At 36.4% G+C, this 24,107-nt stretch overlaps 1 protein-coding gene across 1 annotated transcript in view; it reads left to right on the top strand.

Annotated features, from left to right (window-relative positions):
* The window catches only part of DNAJC13 (DnaJ heat shock protein family (Hsp40) member C13), a 119,915-nt gene that overhangs the window by 82,875 nt on the left and 12,933 nt on the right, over positions 1 to 24,107 (top strand). Inside the window, exons 40-52 of the mRNA XM_008009117.3 lie at positions 447 to 626; positions 1,340 to 1,507; positions 3,751 to 3,864; positions 5,691 to 5,807; positions 9,472 to 9,649; positions 11,438 to 11,529; positions 13,004 to 13,103; positions 14,846 to 14,920; positions 15,128 to 15,240; positions 21,235 to 21,404; positions 21,566 to 21,608; positions 21,948 to 22,121; positions 23,716 to 23,895. Coding sequence (XP_008007308.2) covers positions 447 to 626; positions 1,340 to 1,507; positions 3,751 to 3,864; positions 5,691 to 5,807; positions 9,472 to 9,649; positions 11,438 to 11,529; positions 13,004 to 13,103; positions 14,846 to 14,920; positions 15,128 to 15,240; positions 21,235 to 21,404; positions 21,566 to 21,608; positions 21,948 to 22,121; positions 23,716 to 23,895 — 1,704 coding nt within the window. The remainder of the gene's footprint in view (positions 1 to 446; positions 627 to 1,339; positions 1,508 to 3,750; positions 3,865 to 5,690; positions 5,808 to 9,471; positions 9,650 to 11,437; positions 11,530 to 13,003; positions 13,104 to 14,845; positions 14,921 to 15,127; positions 15,241 to 21,234; positions 21,405 to 21,565; positions 21,609 to 21,947; positions 22,122 to 23,715; positions 23,896 to 24,107) is intronic.

Here is a 24,107-nt window from a genome sequence, read left to right as displayed (position 1 = left end):
CTGATGAAAGTATCTCCTCTACTATATCTACTTGATGTCCTTAGAAGTATTTGATTACAGAATAGAAACTGACATAAATCTTTACAACTGCACAAAAGTTATTGTTATATTTAAGATCACTAGCATGTAAGTTGCTATTGATGCCATGTCACTATTTTTAAAAATTAGAAGAAATGAAACAGGAAACTATTCCCAAGTCTTCTGACACTAGCCTTAAAGGTTGTAATTCTGGTATCTCGTTATGAGGTCACTTTTAATTTTAGGCTTTAAAGGATATAGGATTCAGATTTAAATTGGAATTGAAAATATAAGAAGAGGTAAACATTTTACAAAATAACGTAGTTAGCTTGACATACACGCATAACCGGTTCCTCTTAGTTGTGTGTTTTTTTTTTTTTTTTTTTTTAAACTCTGTAACAACTTATTCTCTCATTCTTTTTTCTCAGAGTATTCCCCGGGTGGCTTCTCTTGGGGTAGAATGTGTCAGTTCTTTTGCCGTGGATTTCTGGCTACAGACACACCTATTTCAGGCTGGAATTTTGTGGTATCTGCTTGGTTTTCTGTTTAATTATGACTACACACTAGAAGAGAGTGGCATTCAGAAAAGTGAAGAAACAAACCAGCAGGTAACTTTAACGTTGCTTTAATACTGAATTTGAACCCAAACTATACGTTAGTGCTAAACTAATGCAAAGCAAAGCTGCAGCTATCCAGAGTCCCCAGAGATAAATTGTTTTTCAGGAAAATTAGGTTTATAGCTTTTTAAGACCCAAAACTTTTAGTCGTAATTGCTTATGCTGAAAGGATTCAAGGCAAGGGAATTTGCAGTGGCATTTGCTGGACATAATTTAATACTTTCTTAATTTCTCAGAGTCAACTTTATGATTGCAAAATTATGGTTGTGTAACACAGGACAATATAATGTTACCATCAGGCAATTGAGGCTAGCTCCCCTAAATACTTGAGTACTTGTCTGATTTTTATAGATTTTTTTTTTTGTCTCTTCTATGTGCTCTCATTTATTGCTCATATTGTAAATGTGTGCTTCTAGCAGGCAGGGCTGCCTACCTATCCCCTCCTTCCCACATTACCACCAAATGTGCTTCTTCCTGTTGTCTGTTAGATATACTGCATTGGGTATAAGTTAGTCCTTCTTATAAATAAAAAAACAAGCCCCAACACATAAACTTTCTGATATCAATGTTAGGTACTCTTGTACCCTTTTTGTTTGGTTGGCTTTTTACTCCTTAAATATGTTCCATATAGTGTGATTCGGTAAAGTTATAGTAGCTGTGTAAGATAACAAATCTACTTTAACAACTTAATTTTTTTGTAACAGGAGGTAGCCAACAGCCTTGCCAAACTGAGTGTCCATGCTCTGAGTCGCCTTGGAGGGTATTTGGCCGAAGAACAAGCAACTCCAGAGAATCCAACCATAAGGAAAAGCTTAGCTGGCATGCTGACACCCTATGTTGCTAGAAAACTTGCTGTGGCTAGTGTGACTGAGGTATGTGCTTCAGAGGTAGCCTAGGTTTTAATGAATAGTGCAAGATCCTTTAAGCAGTAAAGTAATACAATAATATTGATCTAGAAAACCTAAAAATTAAGAACATTCACATTTGTTCTCTCAAGCAAGAAACTCACTTTATAATGGCTTGATGCTAATGATGTCAGTTCTACAAGTCCAGTTTTTGCGAGGGCAAATTAACTTTGTTTCTCAGGTGTGGAGCCCATCATAATTCTTACCAACCTTGAGTCACAAAGGGGACAGGACAAGAGAGTGAAGTTGGAATGGTGTTTCACAATGGCAGACTACTGGGAGACAAGAGACCCAGAGTCTATTTCAAGCTATTTATTGTAAGCCATAGCTTATTCAGATGCAGAGTTAAAATCGTGAAAGTAAATACATATATACACGTGTACATGTATATATATCTACGTACATACATAGCTGCATTACAAAAATCAGTATGACATGATAGATCTCCCAACCTCTTTAACTTCTTTTGCAAGGATTATTGAGAAATAATCTAAGAATATAGCATTAAAGAATTAGATAAACTATAGAAATCCATTAAATAGGTTACTATTATCCTTTAATTGTAAAAAGAGTACTGAAAGACATTAAAAGATTTTAAATGAAGACCCTAGATCCTATTTTTGGTATAACAAAATAAATGGATTGATAGATTTGTACCAATATGTTAACTGTAATTATTTTTGAATGGCAGAATTGTAGACAATTTTTCTTTTGTTTCCTCTAATGATGAACCGTTACTTTTGTAAGTGACAAAATCCTCAGGTTTCCAAACTAATTTTACAACTTTTAAACAGCTTATTTGTTTTTAATCCAATGTGATTGAGTCCAGTTTTCAGTGCTTGCCATGCTTTTCAGGCCCCATGTGTGAAAGGCAGTGGCTCTAGATGCCACTGTTTTTTTTGTTGTTTTTTTTTTGAGACGGAGTCTCGCTCTGTCGCCCGGGCTGGAGTGCAGTGGCCGGATCTCAGCTCACTGCAAGCTCCGCCTCCCGAGTTTACGCCATTCTCCTGCCTCAGCCTCCCGAGTAGCTGGGACTACAGGGGCCTGCCACCTCGCCCGGCTAGTTTTTTTGTATTTTTTAGTAGAGACGAGGTTTCACCGTGTTAGCCAGGATGGTCTCGATCTCCTGACCTCGTGATCCACCCGTCTCGGCCTCCCAAAGTGCTGGGATTACAGGCTTGAGCCACCGCGCCCGGCCGATGCCACCGGTTTTTTTTGTTTGTTTTTGTTTTTGTTTTTTAATCTTGTTTTTGTTTTTACTATTTTTCCTAAACACTAGACAACCAGGACTACTCTTGATGTTAGTTATTTTCCTGGACTTTTCACTCAACCATGTGATACATTTTGCTGACTGAAAGCATTCTCTCCAAAAATGACAAGAAGTTCGGGATTAACTTCTATAGCCATTCCCACTAAAAAATTTTTATAGCATTTCAAAATTAAATGTTGACATGAGCTCCATCTTGATTTAATAAAATGCTTAACTAGAAATTAGCCCTTTGAAAACAAGGCTTGCATGTCTGTATAAGGTGGAGGTCATACTCCTCTGTTTTCCTATTAGCAGTAGACCTCTGTAAAAATAAAAGCTTTTTATTCAGACATTTAAGGAATTGTGAAATGTCTGTGTTTACATTTCAAATTGAGGAGAGCTTAACAATAGGAAAGCACACCAGATGCCTAAGCAGCCATAATCTATGCCTGCAGAATGACTGCACAGCCTTCAGTATCAGGGTGTGGTCAAGAAAATCTGGCTTTCTCCCCATAAATTTTATTTTCCTTCCTACAGGTATGCTTCTTAAAGACTTAGGTTTTGTTTTCAAATACATGTATGGAAAGGTATTGTGTTGTGATTCTTTTCAAGCTTGTATTCACAATGTGTTTATTAAATACTTTAAAAATACTGAATTTCACCATGGCACAGCAGATTTTGAGAATGTTGAAGTCAGACTCAGTTTCAGATCCCAGTTTCACCAGTTACCAGTTGTAAGACCTGGGACAAATAATTCAATGATTTGCAGCCTTAGTTTTTCTCATCCATAAAGTGGGTCATATCAACAAACTTGTTAGAATTATTGAGATACTTATTATTGAGGTCCATTATACTATAGGCAACTATTTTAGTGTTTGGCATATGATAGACAATTTTAATAATTGATAATGTCGATAATTTTTTTCACTAAATGTCATAAAACAGTAATATTGTCTCCTAGATTTTGAAGATGCTTAACAGCAACACAGAAAGTCCGTATTTGATATGGAACAATTCTACAAGAGCAGAATTACTTGAATTTCTTGAATCCCAACAAGAAAACATGATTAAAAAAGTATGTCATTGTTTTATAAATTTCTTGGGTAATTTATTCTGATGGAATCTCTGGAAATACAGCAGTGTTGATTAGAACAGAAAACTATTTCTCAGTTTAGTGTCAGTCAGTATGGCTTTCTGCCATCTAATATTTGGCCCATTTAAGAAGAGTATTGTGTTGTATGTAGTAATACATCAGGATTTTTTTTTTATTGTTACCACTTATATACAGCTGTTTTCTATTTTAACCAGTTTTTTAACCCAGAAACCTTATTTTAGTTGTTCACTCCAGCCTCTTTTCCCTAGTAAGTGAAAGTTGCTTTCCAGTGTCAAAACTGAACATTTTTTTCTGCTGTACCACCTTTTAGTGGAGAAGCTATTACTAAGCCATGGGGAAAAAAAAAAAGGCAGTAGGATGGGCAATAAGGAGAAGACCTGGATAATCCATACACTAGATGGTTGAATCTTGATGACTTTGAAGATAATTATGTGTGTGGCTTTGGAAATTAGAGTAGCTATTACTGTAACATCTTTGTTATTTAGCGTTTTTGAGCTCATTCCATGTTAGTACTTAGAACTCTTTATGGATAAAATTTTTGAGAATTGCAGAGCTAGGGAGGACAGGTCTCACATTTCTGTACATTGTTTTTTTTTTTTTTTTTTTTTTTGAGACAGAGTTTCCTTCTTGTTGGCCCAGGCTGGAGTGCAATGGCGCAATCTCGGCTTGCTGCAACCTCCGCTTCCCAGTTTTAAGCGACTCTCCTGCCCTGCCTCAGCCACCCAAGTAGCTGGGATTACAGGCATGCGCCACCATGCCCAGCTAATTTTGTATTTTTAGTAGAGATGGGGTTTTTCCATGTTGGTCAGGCTGGTCTCGAACTCCTGACCTCAGGTGATCCGCCCACCTTGGCCTCCCAAAGGTCTGGGATGACAGGCTTGAGCCACCACACTCGGCCTTCTGTACATTATCTTTTACCAGAATAGACATAATAACATCTCTTTGTTTAGCATTTTATAATTTATTGTATACTTTTACATGTTATTTTAGTCTAACCTAAATTCCTTTTGGTTTCATTCCTAATCCTCTTTGGAACTGTTTTTCTCCCATTCCTCTTTTGTTTTTCAGCACTTTTGTTCAGTGTATTACTTCTTTTTTCTTTTTTCTTTTTTTTTTTTTTTTTTTTTGAGACACAATCTCACTCTGTCACTAGGCTGGAATACAGTGGTGTGATCTCTGCCCACTGCAACCTCCGCCTCCCAGGTTCAAGTGATTCTTCTGCCTCAGCCTCCCAAGTAGCTGGGACTACAGGCGTGTGCCACCATGCCCAGCTAATTTTTGTATTTTTAGTGGAGACAGGGTTTCACCGTATTGGCCAGGATGGTCTCGATCTCTTGACCTCATTATCTGCCTGCCTCAGCCTCCCAAAGTGCTGGGATTACAGTCGTGAGTCATCGTGCCCGGCCCAGTGTATTACTTTTTAAAACCCAGTCCAAATATGCTCATTTCTCAACTCTGTTGTACTACATCTTACTAGGTCTGATGTCTGCTGAGTTGATTAAGAAGAATAAAGTGTCATACTTGCTTTATAATCTCTTGCTCTGAGACCTTTGTTAGCTGACCTCTGATCCTTTGAAATTTTAAAATGAGTTAATAATAGTAATATTTGGAATAAAAAAAATGTAATTGTGTGCCTATTCCAAAGTCATTTTAAGTGCTGTGACATGTATCACACCACATTTTTTCTCTAGAAAATGCATAGATCTCTCAAGTTACTTATCTGTTAAGTTATTAAACTGAACATGGATAGATTTACATCTAACAGTCTATTTTCATCTTTTAAAAAGGGTGATTGTGACAAAACTTATGGATCAGAATTTGTCTACAGTGATCATGCCAAAGAACTTATTGTAGGGGAGATTTTTGTTAGGGTGTATAACGAAGTTCCTACTTTCCAACTGGAGGTAAGCTCTCTGCTTTTAATTTTATCTGATACCTTTGATCATCTGTTACTGAAAGTTACTAGTGTAGTCACACTGTATAGAAGCACACTTCATTTTATTGCACTTTCTTTACTATGTTGCTTTTCTCTTTTTAAAAAAAAACATATTGAAGGTTTGTGGCAACCCTGTGCCAAGCACAACTATTGGCACCATTTTTCCTGCAGCATGTGTTCACTACATGTCTCTGTCACATTTTACTAATTCTCTCAATATTTCATACTTTATCATATCTGTTACGGTGATCTGTGATCAGTGATGTTGCTCTTGCTAATTGTTTACATAAGATAGTGAAGTTCATCAGTAACTGTATGTGTTCTGATTGTTCCACCAACCATCCATTTCCCAGTCTCCCTCTCCTGTGGCCTCCCTATTCCGAGTCAACAATATTGGAATTAGGCCAGTTAATAACCCTACAAGAGTCACAGGTCTCTCACTTTAAATCAAAAGCTAGAAATGATTAAGCCTGATGAGGAAGGCTTGTCAGAAGGTGAAATAGGCCGAAAGCTATGCCTCTTGTGCCACACAGCCAAGTTGTGAATGCAAAGGAAAAGTTCTTGAAGGAAATTAGAAGTGCTACTCCAATGAATACATGAATGATAAGAAACTGAAACAGCCTTATTGCTGATGTATGGAAAGTTTTAATGATTTGGATAGAAGATCAAACCAGTCACAACATTTGCATAAGACAAAGGCTAATTGAGAGCAAGGTCCTAACTCTCTTTAATTCTGTGAAGGCTGAGAGAGGGTAAGGAAGCTGCAGAAGAAAAGTTTGAAGCTAAGGGGGTTGGTTCATGAGGTTTAAAGAAAAAAGCTATCTTCGTAACATAAAAGTGCAAGGTGAAGCAGCAGGTGCTGATGGAGAAGCTGCAGCAAGTTACCCAGAAACTTAGCTAAGATAATTGAAGGTCACTACACTAAAGTTTCTAATGCCTTCTATTGGGAGAGCATGCCATCTAGGATTTAGCTAGAGAGGAGCAATCAATGTCTGACTTCAAAGCTTTGAAGGACAAGTTGACTCTCTTGGCAGAGGCTGATGCAGCTGCTGACTTTTCTGTTGAAGCCAGTGCTCATTTACCCTTCTGAAGATCCTAGGAACTTTAAGATTGATAAATCTGTTCTCACTTATAAGTGGAGGCTAAACAGTGGGTACTTATGGACATAAAAGTGGCTATAATAGACACTGGAGACTACTAGAGGGAAGAGGGGGGTGGTCAAGGTTGATACTGTAGTCAGTACCTGGGTGAAATCATACCCCAAACTTCAGTATTCCAGGTAACAAGCCTATACACCTACCCCCGAATCTAAAACAAAAGTTGAAATTATTAAAAAAAAAAAACAAACCCTAAATCTGCTCTGCCTGTGCTCTATAAATGGAAAAACAAAGCCTGAATGACAACACATCTGTTTATGCATATTATATTATAAGCCCACTGTGGAGACCTACTGCTCAGGAAAAAAGAGCTTTCAAAATACTACTGCTCACTGACAATGCATCTGGTCACCCAAGAGCTCTGATGGAGATGTACAAGGAGATTAATATTTTCATGCCTGCTAATACAACATCCATTTTGCAGCCCATGGATCAAGGAGTAATTTCAAGTTTCACATCTTGTTATTTAAGACATATATTTCATATAGCTATAGCTGCCATAGATAGTGATTCCTGTAATGGATGTGGGCAAAGTAAATTGAAAACCTTCTGGAAAGGATTCACCTTTCTAGATACATAAGAGCATTTGTAATTCATGGGAGGAGGTAAAAATATCAACATTAACAGGAGTTTGGAAGAAATTGTTCCTGGCTCTCATGGATGACTTAGAGAATCTCAAGATTCCAGTGGAGAAAGTCACTGCACATAGGCTGGAACTAGCAAGAGAACTAGAATTAGAAGTAGATCCTGAATATGTGACTCAGTTGCTACAATCTCATGATAAAACTTGAACAGATAAGGAGTTGCTTCTTGTGACTAAGCAAAGAGTGGTTCTTGAGGTGAAATCTTGTGAAGATGCTGTGAACATTGTTAAAATGACAAAAGATTTAGTATATTACATAAACTGAGTTAATAAAGCAGCAGCAGGGTTTGGGAAGATTGACTTCAATTTTGAAAGAAGTACTGTGGATAAAATGTTATCAAACAGATCACATGTTACCGAGAAATCTTTCACGAAAGGAAGAGTCAGTTGATAGAGCAGACTTCATTGTTTTACTTTGGGAAGCCACCCCAACCTTCAGCAACCACCACCCTGATTAGTCAGCAGCTATCAACGTCAAGGTGACATTCCCACCAGCAAAAAGATTGACTTGCTGAAGGCTTGGATGATTGTTAGCATTTTTTAGTTAAGGTATGCACATAGTTTTTTAGACATAATACTATCGTACACTTAATAGTAGACCACAGTATAATATAAAAATAACTTTTATATGCACTGGGAAACCAAAAAATATGCTTTCTTTTGGTGATCTGGAACTGAACCCACACTATCTCTGAGGTGTGCCTCTACACTGAAATAATACCTGAAATAATACCAAATGCTTGTGATGGGGTGACCACTGACAGCTTGTGAGCCTCTTTATCTTGATTGTTGAAGAACTGAATTTTATGAAGTTTGTTCATAAGAAGTTGTTCCTTGCCCAACTTTTTCTTATATTTTATGCCTACTGCTATCCCACTGGGCCATGGCCTTTAACTGAGTAGTCCTTCATGGACATACAAGGCCAGTTACATGCTCATTTCATCACAAGGGATATCAGACCACCAGACCTGAGGCTTCCTCTGGCCAGTATTAGGAGAAAATATAGGTTGGAAATAAAGATTTTTTTAGAAGATGACTGGAGTCACATCAGATCATCTTTTTTGATGATTCCTAATCACTTCCAGAAACAACTGAGGAGCTTCTTCTGAGCGCTTGGGGATCATACAGGGAGTTTTTGCTCTCATTTTTTGTTTTTTCTATTTAAAGACAGGGGTCTCACTATCTTGCCCAGGCTGGTCTCAAACTCCTGGCCTCAAGCAGTCCTTCTATCTCAGCCTCCCAAGTAAACTGGGATTACAGGTGCAAGCCACTGCACCTGACTTGTAGGAGGTGGCAAAGAGGATTTAGTGGTTGATTTGTTTGTAAGAAGGAAAGAAGTGAGGCTTTGTTTTAGAGTTTGCTCTTAGAAGAAAAATTTACTAAGCCATAATGTGTATCACTTACCACAGAGTAATATATATGTAAATAGCTATTAAGCAGAATGAGTTAAGTGACTTGTGAAGTCCCTTTGAAAATTGTCATTTGAATCTATGTTCTAAATTGTATATAACTTCTAATTATAAAAATATAACCAAATTTTAGAAGTTCTATATCATACTATCTGTTACTTCGATTGATAAAGGGAGGAGGTATTCTAATCTCAGAATTGTTACACTAAGATACTAATGGGAGTATATCAGATCTCTGGAAGTTGAGAAATACCGTATAATGTTTCCTGCCCTCTACATGTCCCCTATAATGCATAAGTGTATTCGTATGTATGTATAATTTTATCATGTTTATTCACTTCCATAGCTTAAAGTTCTTTCTTTTGCTATGGAGTTATTTCTTAGGGCACCCATGTGTTTTAAATACTTGTCTGCTTTGATTAGGTTCCAAAAGCATTTGCTGCAAGTCTCTTGGATTATATAGGCTCCCAGGCCCAGTACCTGCACACATTCATGGCCATCACACATGCTGCAAAAGTGGAGTCAGAGCAACACGGAGATCGCTTACCGAGAGTAGAAATGGCTTTGGAGGCTCTGAGAAATGTCATAAAATATAATCCAGGTATGTGACTAAACCTTTGATCAGTAAGACCCATATAATACAGGAGCCCTAAAAATTCCAATAATCAATTTGATCAGGGAAAATTATACTTGGTTATACTGTATTAACATAACATTACAGGGAATTGACCCTGTAATATTTTTACAATAAAAGTTAAGCTGGGGAGAGAGGTCAAGGCACCATGTTTAGAAAAATTCATGTCTCTATGAGAATATGTATCTAAATGAGTTGAAAAGGCAGAATAGTTTGATAGCATAAAATTTCACATTGATGTCATAAGTTAACATATCAAGTATAAGTGCTTGAATTAGAGTTATTTAATAAGAAGTAATCTAATTTTTGCCTCCTTTCTGGTCTCTAACCAGTGCCATGTGCATATGGGCACTGATATTTTTGAAAAATTGCCTGAAGTTTTTGGTGTATAAAAATTGAAATAAAGATGTGAGAGTTCCTACTCTTAATCATCTTTAAGAGGACATTTTCAAAAATATTACTCTAGCCTGACTCCAGGGAGATGGGTGAGTGAAAGTCTAACAGCTTCTTTCAACTATAACTTTGATAGTAAATATAGAATATAAACCTAAAATAATACAAATTCAATTTAAATTACTTGATCTTTTAAAATAACATTGAACATTACCTTTCAGGTACATTTTTACTCTTCTTAGTATGTATTAAAGTACTATTAAAATTCTGACTTTTGGGTTATTGCCAAAAAGTTATTTAAATAAAATAACAGTAATTAAATATTGGGAATATTACGCATTTACAAGACGTACATTGGGATGTTATTAAAGACAGTGTTATAAAATCTGAAGAAAACTTTGTCTTTTTTTTGGAGTTGTCAAAGTGTCGAATATTGCTAGTGGTATGTTAGATACAAAGAAGTTGTAGCAGAACAGACTGTTGATTCGGAACTTGTAAAAAGTTGAAGAAAGGCCTGTGCAGAAATCCTGATAATATCTATCACATTTATTAGAATTAACTCTCTCTTATAATTTAGAAGTATGGTTTGTGTGTCATTGATGTATTTGACAGTTATTCCCTATTAAGAAGTGGTTTGAAAATGAATTTAAAAGCAACATATTTATAGAATATTCTCAGACTCTTTAATTTGAAGGAGGCTTACTGAGTTATCTTAAGAATCCTCAAAAGATAAGAAATTACACTGTTTTACTACCATATAGAAAAGGAAGAATATGCTGAACAAAACCTGTTTCATGCTTTTGTTTTATTAACAACAAAATGGGAGTAAATATATGGGATTAGGATTTGAGGTAGGTAGGAATGGAAATACCATGTCATTTTATGTATTTTCACAAGGAGTGCTTTGTATATTCATACCAGTTTGTTTGTATTATAGTTAAGTGGCAGAGTTCTAACCTAGTCTTATTTAAAAGCCAAATCATGTCAGAGTCTCCCAAAGTATAATTAGGTTGAGGGGGGTAACCCTAAGGTCTAGAGGTAAAGAATAAAATTACTACCTTACACTTTAGATTTTTGAGCTATATTTGGATTGTTTATTTGATAAAGGTCTTAGCCTGAGGGTTAGGGGTGGGGATGGGAATGCAAACAAAGTAAACCTAAAAAGCTCTAGTACCTTACATTTTGCCTTTTCAGACTTATGGCTGCTTAGAGGTCAACCACTTACTTCATGTCACAGATGTTTAGAAAGGGTTATCAGAGACTTAAAATTGACAGTAAACAACAGTGTATATCGGTTTTCTGAAGCTAAATAATTTCAAACATCTCTTGGAAATAAAAAACCATTTTATTCTTATTCTCTAGGTTCTGAGAGTGAATGCATTGGGCACTTTAAGTTGATATTTTCTCTTCTCCGAGTTCATGGAGCTGGTCAAGTGCAGCAGTTGGCTTTAGAGGTAAAAACGTTTTGTACTAAAGCATGTTACTTTTCCTACCATTTACCATGTGTGATTGGAGTCTTGATCAGTCATTGAAGTTGAAGTGTGCTTTTTTGTTTCATCATTTTGCCTATTAAGCCACATCAGTATTGTTTGAAACTTGAATTAACATGCTGAATTTAAAGAGTGAATATTGCACAATTGCACAATGTCGTTCAAAGTGGTTCTCTTTCTGTTATGTGTTAGGGCTTGGGATAGTGTTGTACAGTGTCAGGTATGGGTTAAGGAATGGGCTTTACTGGGGAAGCTTAGAAGCCACACATCAGCAAGAAGATGATGCAGGGTTTCCCTGATTGCTGTGTTCCCATGGAGAGACATATTGAGGCCATATCTGTTGGCTACCTACTGTGGGTTTGCATTCCAGAGGAGTGATCCTTGTTCCTCCCCCTCAGCTGATCTCCCTTCTTACAAATCTAGTACAAAAGCTACCTTTTCTATGAGGGTTACAGACAGACACCTGGGTGTGCTGCTGTTATAGGAGTGGCCTAAAAAAGCCAACTGCCAGAACCCATGGGTCTTAAGAGTCCAAGAGAAGTTGGAGTCCCCTTGTTCAGGATATTGAAGCCACTAGTCTCATAGGATGCTGTTTAAATGTAGCCTTTTCTTCTGAGAGAGAAGCAAGAAGTCCTTAGTCACAAGTAGTTCTTTGCCCAGGCAACCCAGACTTCCCAGGATTATTTCTGAGATCTTCATCTTTGTAACACAGTTTATTGCACAGAACACCAAATGTAACCCTGCAGTGACAGGTATATAGATGGTTTATGAATAATTTGTGTAACATGTTCTTAGATAACATTTTGGCTTAAAACAGATTTTTAATAGAATAAAAAACCTTAAATTGGTCAACAAGCTTAACAAGCAAGTTATTTCAATTGAAAAACATGTTTTCTACTTAATTCCTTCAAGCATCTTGTAACTTTTTAAATAAATGTTATTAAATCTAGGATATGTTGCACTGAGACGCTGACCAATGATGTTTAGATGTATACTCTAAAAGATTTGAGTGGTCATCCTTTCCGAAAGAAAAACATACTTGTTTCTTTATAATAGAAAGAAAACCCCAGTCTGTTGTGCTGGGTGCTGAAGACGTTTACTTTTTTCCTCTAAAAGTAAAAAAGTCCCAGTAGTGAGAATCATTATTTTCCTGATCACCAGCCACCATCCAAACTTTGTAATTGGAAAACACTATAGTATGTACCTTAGTTCTGGAGCATGTATGGGTATAGGATTGAAGGCTTCTTAGAAACCTCAACGTATTATTTCCAAAGAGATTAAAGTAATAAAGGCAATCTTTTAAAATTAAACTCTTATCTAAAAGTTAAATGTTTCGTCCCCCAAGCATTTATCTCACTTGTACAGTCTATATGACTTAATTTGATTTAGGTTCAAAATTATTTCTGAAACTTTTACTATCCTGTTGATTAATTTTCAGGTTGTGAATATAGTGACATCTAACCAAGACTGTGTCAATAATATTGCTGAATCAATGGTTTTGTCCAGTTTGTTGGCTCTTCTGCATTCGTTGCCATCAAGTATGTATACAGGTGGAATTTTGGAAACCACAGCAGGATCAGCCCATGGAAGGGAGTTGTTGCATAATTGATACAAAACCTCAAACAAATGTCATCTATGTTTAGTTTTAAAGTGTTCTTTACACTAGATTTGTCTTCCTAATTATGTTTTACATAGGTTACTGTCTTGCATTTCCCATGTCAAAAGTTGAAAATTGGGGGTGAGAGAGGTCCAAAACCAACGGAAAATAACCTGGGATTTTCAGTTTGTTGAGATACACACATGGGTAATTGAGAATTAACTAATATTTCATGGCTTACTAAACATAAGTAATCTTGGATGATAGAAAACATGCTTAAGATACTGATGGCCTTGTATTCAGCTTAGTGTTCAAATCTGTGTACTTTGTCTTTTGCTGATTTGATATTAATAAGATAAAATACCAAGGTGGTTTAAAAAATATCCCAACCTTATTTCCTGAATATAGCCTGCCCTACTGTGTACAATTACCTAGTCTAATGGTTTGTAATTATGCTAAAACCAACCCTAAGATTGCTTTTCAAAGGCAGGAATATTGAGTTTGTAGGCAATTACATGTAACTCCAAACTCACCAGTAACCAGAATACATTGCTTAGTTGACTTTGCCAATCCCTTAGAAGTCATGTTAATCTTGAATTCATGTCTGTCCACCTCCTTAAGAGAAGGAACCATGTCGTTCATCTTATATACCAGTGGCTTGCTTATTTTTGGTGTTATGTTTGGTAAATTGAGTTGAATTTCCATGGAATTTTTTTTCTCTTCAATACATGATATGCTTGAAACAGGTCTTTAAAATGGCAGCTTTGTAAAGTCATTTGCAGATTGTTTTTATCATACCTGCAACCTTAGTTTGTTTTTCTTTTTTCTTGGTTTTCAGTAGCTTTGTGAGACTTCAAACAATGAAAACTAAACTGGTTGGTGAAGTAAAGGATGTTATGGAACTCACAATTTTTATACTTATATGGTCCAGTCAATATTTTAATCTTACAGGGAAAATAGCTGGCGTCTAGATATTTTAACCTACTCTCTATCATTCAGATTTCAGACTAAATTATCTTACTCTGTTTGCCAAGGTACATTGTTACTGTTCTTGTTGTTTTCATATCAGCCTAATACTTTGCAGTCTCTACCTTATTTGCCAGCACTTGATTCCTTTGGCCGCCTGTCTGTCATTCCCATTTGACTCTAGAAGAGTTAAGTCCAGTAAGCTATACTTGCATATAATATGGTAGTGACTGGGTAAGAGGCATACAGGCTTTGTCCAGAAGGATGCAATTATGTCTTAGAATGGAACCCAGTCTTATAACTGCTGCTTCCTACTTTTTCCCTCAAGACAGTAGCACCAGGTAAAAATCTTAGATGCCTGATTAGAGTGTCCTCTGGGTGTCAGGAAATTAGAAGATTTTTGGATGTGCAGTGAACAGTGAGGTAGGAAGACAGGGTTTTATAGTGGTTATGAGTATGGACTTTGGAGTCAATCAGACCTGCATACAAAACTCAACTATACCACTTACTAGCTGTGAGACCTTGGGCAGGTTAAACTGGACCTCAGCTTCCTCACTGATAACATGGCCATGAAAATACCTGTCCCACTGGTTATTACGAAGATTAAATATGACATCCTGTGTAGAACATCTAGTTAAGTGCCTGACACAGAGCTGGTGCCAAGTAAATATAAGCTAACCTGATGATGCCTTCCTTGAAATGTCTTTTACTCTGCAGGTCGTCAGCTTGTTCTGGAAACTCTTTATGCTTTGACATCAAGTACAAAAATAATCAAAGAAGCAATGGCAAAAGGTAATGTATAGAGTGCTTTCTTAGCTAGTCATGTGCAGTATAATGAAACTTATTTTGAGCTGCATTTTACAGCCTGATAAACTAGAAGAATGCTTTAGAATGTTTACAGTTTTTAAAAACTACATTGAGTTGAAATATGGTTGAAAATGAATTCTGATTAGAAAAGTGAAATTCTGTATAAGCACTAATTCTCTTTTTCCTTCATAGGTGCTTTGATCTACTTACTGGATATGTTCTGCAATTCAACACATCCACAAGTTCGAGCCCAGACAGCAGAACTTTTTGCTAAAATGACAGCAGATAAACTAATAGGTCCAAAGGTAGGCACAAAATAAGTTCTTGAAAGGAAATTAATTATTAAAGCTTTGTTACTTTGATACTGATTTCAAGAAGTTTAGTAAAATCTGAGATGGTGAGGATAAAGAAATGATGTGATGTGAAAGTTGGAAAATTGACATTCCAGAAATTGTTCTTATATATTACTGTTTGAGAAAACTAGAGTCAGGGCAGCCTGTGCTGGAATTGAAAAGTCTTAAGAGAATGTTTGGATTATGGTGATAAACTGTTCATCTCCCTCAAAGAGAGAACAAAAAGTATATCAAGACTATGACGGAAAATAGGTTAGACTTTCATACTTCAAGGATTGGCCTGTGGAAATAACTAGTGAAGGAGATGGTGGTTTGTGTCTTTTATATTCCACACCTGTCACCCTCAGCAGTGAATTCATATAGGGACATGAGTATAACAGCACCTCTGGCTTCTAACTCTTCAGGGAGATCTTCTATCCTAAATCTGGAGATAACCAAATGATCTCTGGATCCATGGTCCAGTTTGAAGAGCAGGAACCTGTTAAAGCAATAGTTCTGAATAGAATTTCATTCAGGTGCAAGTGGTATCAATGTCCCTTTATTTTGTTACCAAGTCAGTTTCACAAGTAGTACTCACTGAAGAGTCCTCTGTGCCTGACCACAAAGCAGCACCTTAGAGTCATAGGGGAACCATGAAATAAAGGCTCAGGAGTCCCACTTTCAGAGTCTCATTCAGTAGATCCAGGGTGGGGCCCAGGAGTCTCCATTCTTAACATGCTTCCAAAGTGATTCTTTTGAAGTCTATTAGTACTGATATTTAGGGATCATTATTCAAGCAGGTCCACAAAGGCACTTTGGATAAGGGGGAGGCTAAGGTCCCCTACCTCTATTTAAAGCCAGGGTGGCTTCCCTTGTACACATTGTGCCTCCATGTAAAGTTCAGTTTGAAAAAAAAAAGGCCAAGGCTAATTAAACACTTTTTACATTAATAAAACAAATTGTATTCAGTTGTTGTTTTCTTGCTTGATCTCTCAGTCTAGGTATTGAGAATCTATCATAGGACCTGAAACAGTTTTACTTTAGTAATAAGTTCATAGTCTTCAGCAGGGTCGATGAGACAAGGGAGATTACATTTGGAAGCCTACAGGAGGGTCTATAAAATAGTTAATATTTAATATTGAATTTTCTTAAAGCTAGAGCTATGTAGCACATAACTGTAATATCTAATATTAGTTATTTTTTCAATAGTGTTTTAGGTGCTTAAATATGTACTGGAATCAACTGAGCCCTTTGGTTATATTTCTGACCTTTGAAATATGTGCGGAACAAATTTTATCAAGCTGACTGTTTTTACACTTAAACTTTCTGTATAGAAAAAACACAAGTATCAATGCCTTAATTGCAAGAGATTCTATTCTAGAACTGTGGTCAGTAAATTTTTTTGTTTTTGAGACGGTCTGGCTCTGTCGCCCAGGCTGCAAGTGTGGTGGTGCAATCTCAGCCCACTGCAAGCTGTCTCCCAGACTTAAGCCATCCTCCCATCTCAGCCTCCTAAGTAGCTGGCACTACAGGCGTGCACCACTACACCTGGCTAATTTTTGTATTTTTTGTAGAGGTGGAAAGGTTTGGCCATATTACCCAGGCTGGTCTCAAACTCCTGAGCTCAAGTGATCCACCCGCCTTGGCCTCCAAAAGTGCTGGAATTGCAGGGTGAGCCACTGTGTCTGGCCAAAATTTTTTTTTCTTTTTTGGTAACAGTTTTCTTGAGCTATTAATATTGTTGACATACCATACAGTTCACACATACCTAGTGTACAATTCAATGGTTTTTAGTATATTCACAGATTGAGCAACCATAATCAATTTTAGGTTTGATTTTCATCAACCCAAAAAGAAACCCTATTTCTATTAGCAGTCACTCCCCATTCTCCCTTTCCCCTAGCACCTGACGACCACTAATCTACTTCCTTCTGTATAGATTTGCCAAATGCTGGGCATTTTTTATATAAATGGAATCATACTATATGTGGTCTTTTGTGACTGACTTCTGTCACTTAATGTTTTCATTATGTTGTAGCAAATATTAGTAAATTTATTTTTATTGCCAAATAGTATTCTATGTTTTGGTATCCATTTATCTCAATGGACACATGGATTGTTTCTACTTTTTGGCTCTGCTAAATTACACTACTGTGAACATTTGTGTACAGGTTTTTATGTGGACATGTGTTTTTATTAGGAGTGGAATTTCTGAGTCATATGATAATATTATATTAAACCTTTTGAGGAATTGTCAGATTGTTTTCCAAAGTGGCAATACCATTTTACATTCCCCTAGCAATGTATTTATCATCTTCTTCTCTAACTTGTTATATGTTTTATGACAACCATCCTAGTAGGTATGATGTGTTATATCATGGTTTCGATCTGCATTTCCCTGGTGGCTAATGTTTTCATGTGCTTATTGGCCATTTATACAACTTTTTAAGAGAAATGTTTATTTACATCCTTCACTAACTTTTAAATTGAGATTATTTATCTTTTTATTATTGAGTTGTAATTGTTCTTTATATGTTTTAGATACTAGTCCCTTATTATAGATATGATTTTCAAATATTTTTTCACATTTTCCTGATTGTTTCTCCACTTTCTTGGAGCACGAAAATTTTTAATTTTGAGAAAGTCCAGTTTCTTTTTAGTTAGGCTTGTTCTTTTGATGTCATATCTAAGAAACCATTGCCTAATCCACAGTTACAAAGATTTGTGGCTATGTTTTCTCCTTGGTGTTATAGTATAAGCTGTTAGGTTTATGTTTTTGATCCATTTGAGTTAATTTTTATCCATGGTGTGAGGTAGGGGTGGACCAGTAAACTTTTTCTATAAAGGGTGTATTAGTCCATTTTCATGCTGCTGATAAAGACATACCCGACACTGGGCAATTTACAAAAGAAAGGTTTATTGGACTTAACATCTGCACGTGGCTAGGGAGTCCTCACAATCATGGCGAAAGGTGAAAGACACGTCTCACATGGCAGCATTCAAGAGAGGAGAGACTGTGCAGGGAAACCTCCCTTTTTAAAACCCTCGGATCCCTTGAGACTTACTATCATGAGAACAGAACAGCACTGCCCCTGTGATTCAGTTACCTCCCACCGAGTCCCTCCCACAACATGTGGAAATTCAAGATGACATTTGGGTGGTGACACAGCCAAACCGTATCAGAGGACCATATAGTCAATATTCTATCCTTTGTGGGGCATGTGATCTCTGTTACAAAAATTGAGCTCTCCTGTTGTGACAGGAAAATAGCCATGGACAGTAAATGAACAAATGGATGTGGCTGTGTTCCAACAAAACTTTATATACAAAAATAGATGGCAGGCCAGATGTGACCCCTTGTTTGCCAACCCCTGTTCTACAATATCTGAGTAACCTGAACGTAACTGAAGGTTTTTGGTCACAGTATTTGCCTTATGTAAGTTTTTTGCTCAAATGTTTAATAGTATACACACCAGTGAGTAATAAACTTATGTAGTTCTTAGCCTTTGAAATGCTTTAAACATCCTGGTAAAATTAGCTTTAATACTGCTTTTTACTGATGATAGACTTGGGTCATTCATTAATTGAATTAAATTAGAATACTAAAGCATTCTCAGAAATATGATAGGAAGAGACTTTTGATTTTGTACAGGGTCAAATAATGTGCCTTTTTAAAAAGTATCAGATGACAGTAGGTTAGATTAAGTAAACTTAGAAATGAAAGGACTCATGTTAAGACACTTATCCTAAGTACAATTAAAGTTTGCTTTTGTATCAACTTGTTAAGACTCATAAATATAGCTCTTAAATAAGACATTTTAAGTTCACCCAACTGGTCAATAGATGATTTCTGTAGCAGTCACTTACAAATACAGCTTATTACGAGCATATAGTTCACTTCTGAAAAGGTTATTACTTCAAATTTAGTTTACTTGCCATAAAAATTTCAATTTTTGTTTCGAGCTATAAAATATTTTAAAACAGGTTAGTTATTAGGAGTTTTTTTTAAAATACTAGTATATAATGAAATCTGTTAAGACATATCAGATATTTCTGCCCTAAAATTTATGTAGAATGATTTCAACAGTGATTCTTATTAGACAGCTAAGTATGTTTCAGAAGAGGATTTTGTTAAAAACCTGAAACACAACAGTCAGGCACAGTGACTCATGCCTGTAATCCCAGCTCTTCAGGAGGCTGAGGCAGGAGGATTACTTAAGGCCAGGAGTTGAAGACCAACCTGGGTGAGGTAGACCCCATCTCTTAACAAAAAAAAAAAAGTTAGAAATTAGCCAAGCTCAATAATAATAAAAAAAAAAAAAAAAAAAAAAAAAAAAAAAAAAGAAATTAGCCAAGCATGGTAGTGCACTTGTAATCTTAGATACTCAGGAGGCTAAGGAGGGAGGATTACTTACGCCCAGGAGTTTGAGGCTGCAGTGAGCTATGATCAAGCCACTGTACACCAGCCTGGTGACAGAGTGAGATCCTGATTAAAAAAAAAAAAAAAAGATAAAAAACAGCAATAAGCAATTGTATTAAAGGTGAAGTAATTGGCCTGGTATAGCAAGATGGCAGCATAATGTTCAGAGCAAAACTCTTGCTTTATGAGTCACAGATCATGGACTTAATGACTCTGGGTAACTTGTCTGTCTTTAGCTCCACAGTGAAAAAATTAAAATAAATGGCCTTTAAATCCTGCTCTAACTTTTAGGTGCTGCTTTGGCATGTTTTTCTCTGGTCTTTGTGAGAATGAGCTACTAGGGGCAGATATACCACAGTGAGCAGGTCAAGCATTGTTCTTACACTCAGGGAGCTGATGACCAAGAAGGACATACTTAATCACTTTCTCTACCTTCTCTTGTCCTTTGTAGAGTTTAGTTATATTGCAGCACAATACTCTCATCATAGGGAATATAGGAAGAAATAAGCCTGTGAAACCTCTTGTTGAGTTCACCTTGGTGGTTTTATTTAATATATAACAAATGCCCTTCCATGGGAACCCCAGGAGAAATTGCTTTTTTCCTCCAGAAATAGTTGGGTGTCTCTGAAGCAACTGACATGATTTTATTTTGTGGGTGTTCTGTTATGTAACTGAAATTTAGCTCATTGGCTGCTAGGAAATTCAGAGCTAAATTTGTAGTATATCTCCGGCAGTTACGGAGCTTTTTATGTTTCTTTTGTGTACAGACTTCATATTAGTCTTCATTTATTCAAGTATTTAAGCATATGTTATGTGCCAAGAGCTGAGAATACAAGCAATGAGTAAGAAAGATTGGGCCTAGAGGGTTTCCATAAGATAAGATTTGAGCCCAGAATTTGACCCAGAGAAGGAGATAAACGTGATGATCTGAAGGAAAAACACTTTCTCAACCCTCATTTTTCCCTTTGCCCCATGCCTCACACTAATTTTCATTTTGTCTGCATGTATATGCTAGATGTATTTTTTAAAAACTGTGTTTTAAATCCTTTTTTGCAAAAAGACACAGTGTAACATAAAACATGCAACAAAATAAATGTACTAGAAAATACTTGTAAGACAGAGGTAGAATGAGAAAAATTAGTTTGTGCGGACAGGGGCTATAAGGGAGAGTTGGAAGGGACAGGCCTGGCTAAGGGCATTCTGCACAGGTAAGGCAAGACCTATGAGGTGTGCTCTGGGAACTTTACCATACTAGTGATACTGAGGCAGGGGGTAAAAATGAAACTTTTTTTTTGGTCACCATGGCAGAACAGAGAAAATGAAACTTGATAGGTAAGTAGGATCAGGTCGTACTGACTCTTATTTAAAGGTACCTTTGCATAAACCGAGGATTATCTTTTTCACTTCAGAACTTTTAGGTAATGGTTATGGCCCACATAAGTCATAACGCAAATTATATTGATATTCTATCTTATTAGCAAAATACAAACAAAATATTGAGATGTTTCTAATAGGTGTCTTTTTCATTCTCAAACCTCCTCCTATAGGTTCGAATTATGTTAATGAAATTTCTACCAAGTGTTTTCATGGATGCTATGAGAGACAATCCTGAAGCTGCTGTACATATTTTTGAAGGAACTCATGAAAATCCTGAGTTAATTTGGAATGATAATTCCAGAGATAAAGTGTCCACAACAGTTAGGGAAATGATGCTAGAGTAAGTAAAAACAAAGGCAATAATTTATAGCCTTTAAATAAAATCACTGGGAGGGGCAAACATTTCTTACTGTGCCTATCACCTCTAAAACTTATGCTAAAGGTTAATGAAAATGTATTTTGTGACTGAAGTTTGGTATTCATCCCTTTTTTTTCCCCAAGGCACTTTAAAAATCAGCAGGACAACCCTGAGGCAAACTGGAAGGTAAAATATGCTTTTATTTTACATCTTATTTTCTGTTGATTTAGTTGTTTTAACTTTCTACTGAGTCAGTTTAATGCCAGCCTGTAACTACTTTGTCATTAAGACTCTTGGGTATTCCCCTCAAAAATAAGGCTTCAAACATAAAAATTGGAATACTTACTTTTGAAGTTAGTAAGAAGAGCACCCTTTCTGAACTTTATTAAGAAAAAATTCATAATTTGATTACATTAATGGCTATTTGTGGACTGATTAACATTATAAACAATTCTTTAATATGGTGTGCATTTCTAGCTTCCAGATTATTAAGTGCCTTGACTGTGGTTCTTTCTCTATTTAAAGTTACCTGACGATTTTGCCGTGGTGTTTGGAGAAGCAGAGGGTGAACTTGCTGTTGGAGGAGTCTTCTTGAGGATCTTTATTGCACAACCAGCCTGGGTTCTAAGAAAGCCTAGAGAATTTCTTATTGCACTGTTAGAAAAATTAACTGAGCTCCTAGAGAAGAACAATCCTCATGTAAGCTTCAGTCATCAGCAAAACATTTCAAAGACTTTGCTAACTAGACTGGTGTTTCTCTTACAACCTTATTCACAAAGACCGTGAATTAGGAACTGGCCAGCTCTTTCAGTGTAGCAGCCACATTTAAATTCACATATGCCCCTCGATCATTTTTTTGCCATGTTCAAAAGTGAAACTCTTTAGTATGTTTATGAACCAAAGTTAAAGGTATCTATATTGAGAGGATGCTATTTCTAAAAATTACAGAAGCCCTAAAAGAAGATTTTTACTGTCCATCTCTAATGAATATGTAATTTTAAGGAGAAACCTAAGTGTTCAGTGTTCCTCTGAGAGTGTGTTCTGCTTGGGCATGTGCTACACTCTACTTTATGTATATGGCAGGGATAACCCTAGTCAAAGAAATTGACAGAAGAGTAGTAACTATGTGGTTGAATCCTGTATCTGTGGCTGAGGCTACCTGGGAAGCAGGAGTGAGTGAAAAGGTATCTTTGTTCTTGGTTTGGCAAGCCAAATACCCTGATAGTATATAAGATTTTGTTTTTCAAAGTCTTTTTTGTTTTCAGAAGTTTTAAGATTTTGTTGAGATGGAAGACAATTGACCTACATGATTGTTGTTGAATTAAACAGCCTGGCTACAGAATAAGGTGATTAAGAGCCTGAGTTGTGTTATTAGGTGGTCCCGGCCATACCACTGACCAGCTCTGTGACCTTGAGCAATACCTCATGACTCTGCCTCAGTTGCTGCGTTTATAGAATAATCATAGCACCTGTCTCTGAGGCTGAGGTTCTAATGAGTTAATATATATAGAATACTTAACATAATGTCTGGCACATTTCAAGTGCTTAGAAATTATTAGTTATTATCATTAACTTAGTAAAACATATTTCAGAAACGTGATTAGCTTGCCAAGTATTTACCAGTGCTACTTTCTGTAGTCATATTCCTCTAATAGGATTTTTACTACATACATAGTTTGCTTGGAAAATGCAGTTCTCAGAAGCTAAAACTTAGGGAAAGCACATAGCAGTTTCCTTCTATGTCACTTTTCTTTTTGGACACATTCCAATTTTAATGTTAATTCAAGATGCATTTTATTATGGTTCTGGATGGGTGCATCTAGTGGTATAAACTGAAGGTCTTTCCAATCCATTATCCACAATAGAAAGTGCTTTGTGGGAGCCAGACATGTTAAATGGTAGGATTTTTAATGAAACTGGGAAAAACATTTCACTAGTTCTGCATTCTTCTGGATTATTGTTCTGACACTAACATACCTGCAGCATGGTCTAAAAATTTCTAGTAATATCATTTGGGACATGATCTCTTAAACTTGCAGTAGAAATTAGGTATACCTAACCTAGTGAAATCTTGCTTTTATTAAAATAGCACATTCTTAAAGTCCTTTGGATTCATGCCTTTTATCAAAGAAAATGGGAAGTTCGTTGTTCTCTTCAGATTTGTGAGTCTGTTTTCAAGTATCAGCACTTAGAACTTTTGAATCCCTAGTTTTGAACACCAGATACATTACCTTGGATATTTAGGATGGTGTGAGTATTTTATAGTTGATTTATTTTTGTTTTACACCTGCAGGGAGAAACTCTGGAAACCTTGACAATGGCAACAGTGTGTCTCTTCAGTGCACAGCCTCAACTGGCAGATCAGGTCCCGCCATTGGGCCATCTTCCCAAAGTTATCCAGGCAATGAATCATAGGAACAATGCCATTCCTAAGAGTGCCATTCGCGTTATCCATGCCTTGTCTGAAAATGAGGTATTGATGAATCACTTAGTAGCTTATAAGCTCCAGAATTTATCTGCGCTCCCTTCTTGACTAAGTTGTAGTATTATATAAATCCCCTTTCTGCCATGTGTCTTTTTGCATATGAACCACATGGTATTTTATTAGTTCTGGGTTTATCAAAACTGGTATTTACCAATCAGTTTTGATAAATACCAGTTTAGATGATATAATTAATAGATTAA

The sequence above is a fragment of the Chlorocebus sabaeus genome, chromosome 15 (assembly GCF_047675955.1).
Source record: "Chlorocebus sabaeus isolate Y175 chromosome 15, mChlSab1.0.hap1, whole genome shotgun sequence".
Taxonomy (NCBI): Eukaryota; Metazoa; Chordata; class Mammalia; order Primates; family Cercopithecidae; genus Chlorocebus; species Chlorocebus sabaeus.
Note: the sequence above shows the minus strand (reverse complement) of the source record. Positions and strands in the feature narration are given on the sequence as shown.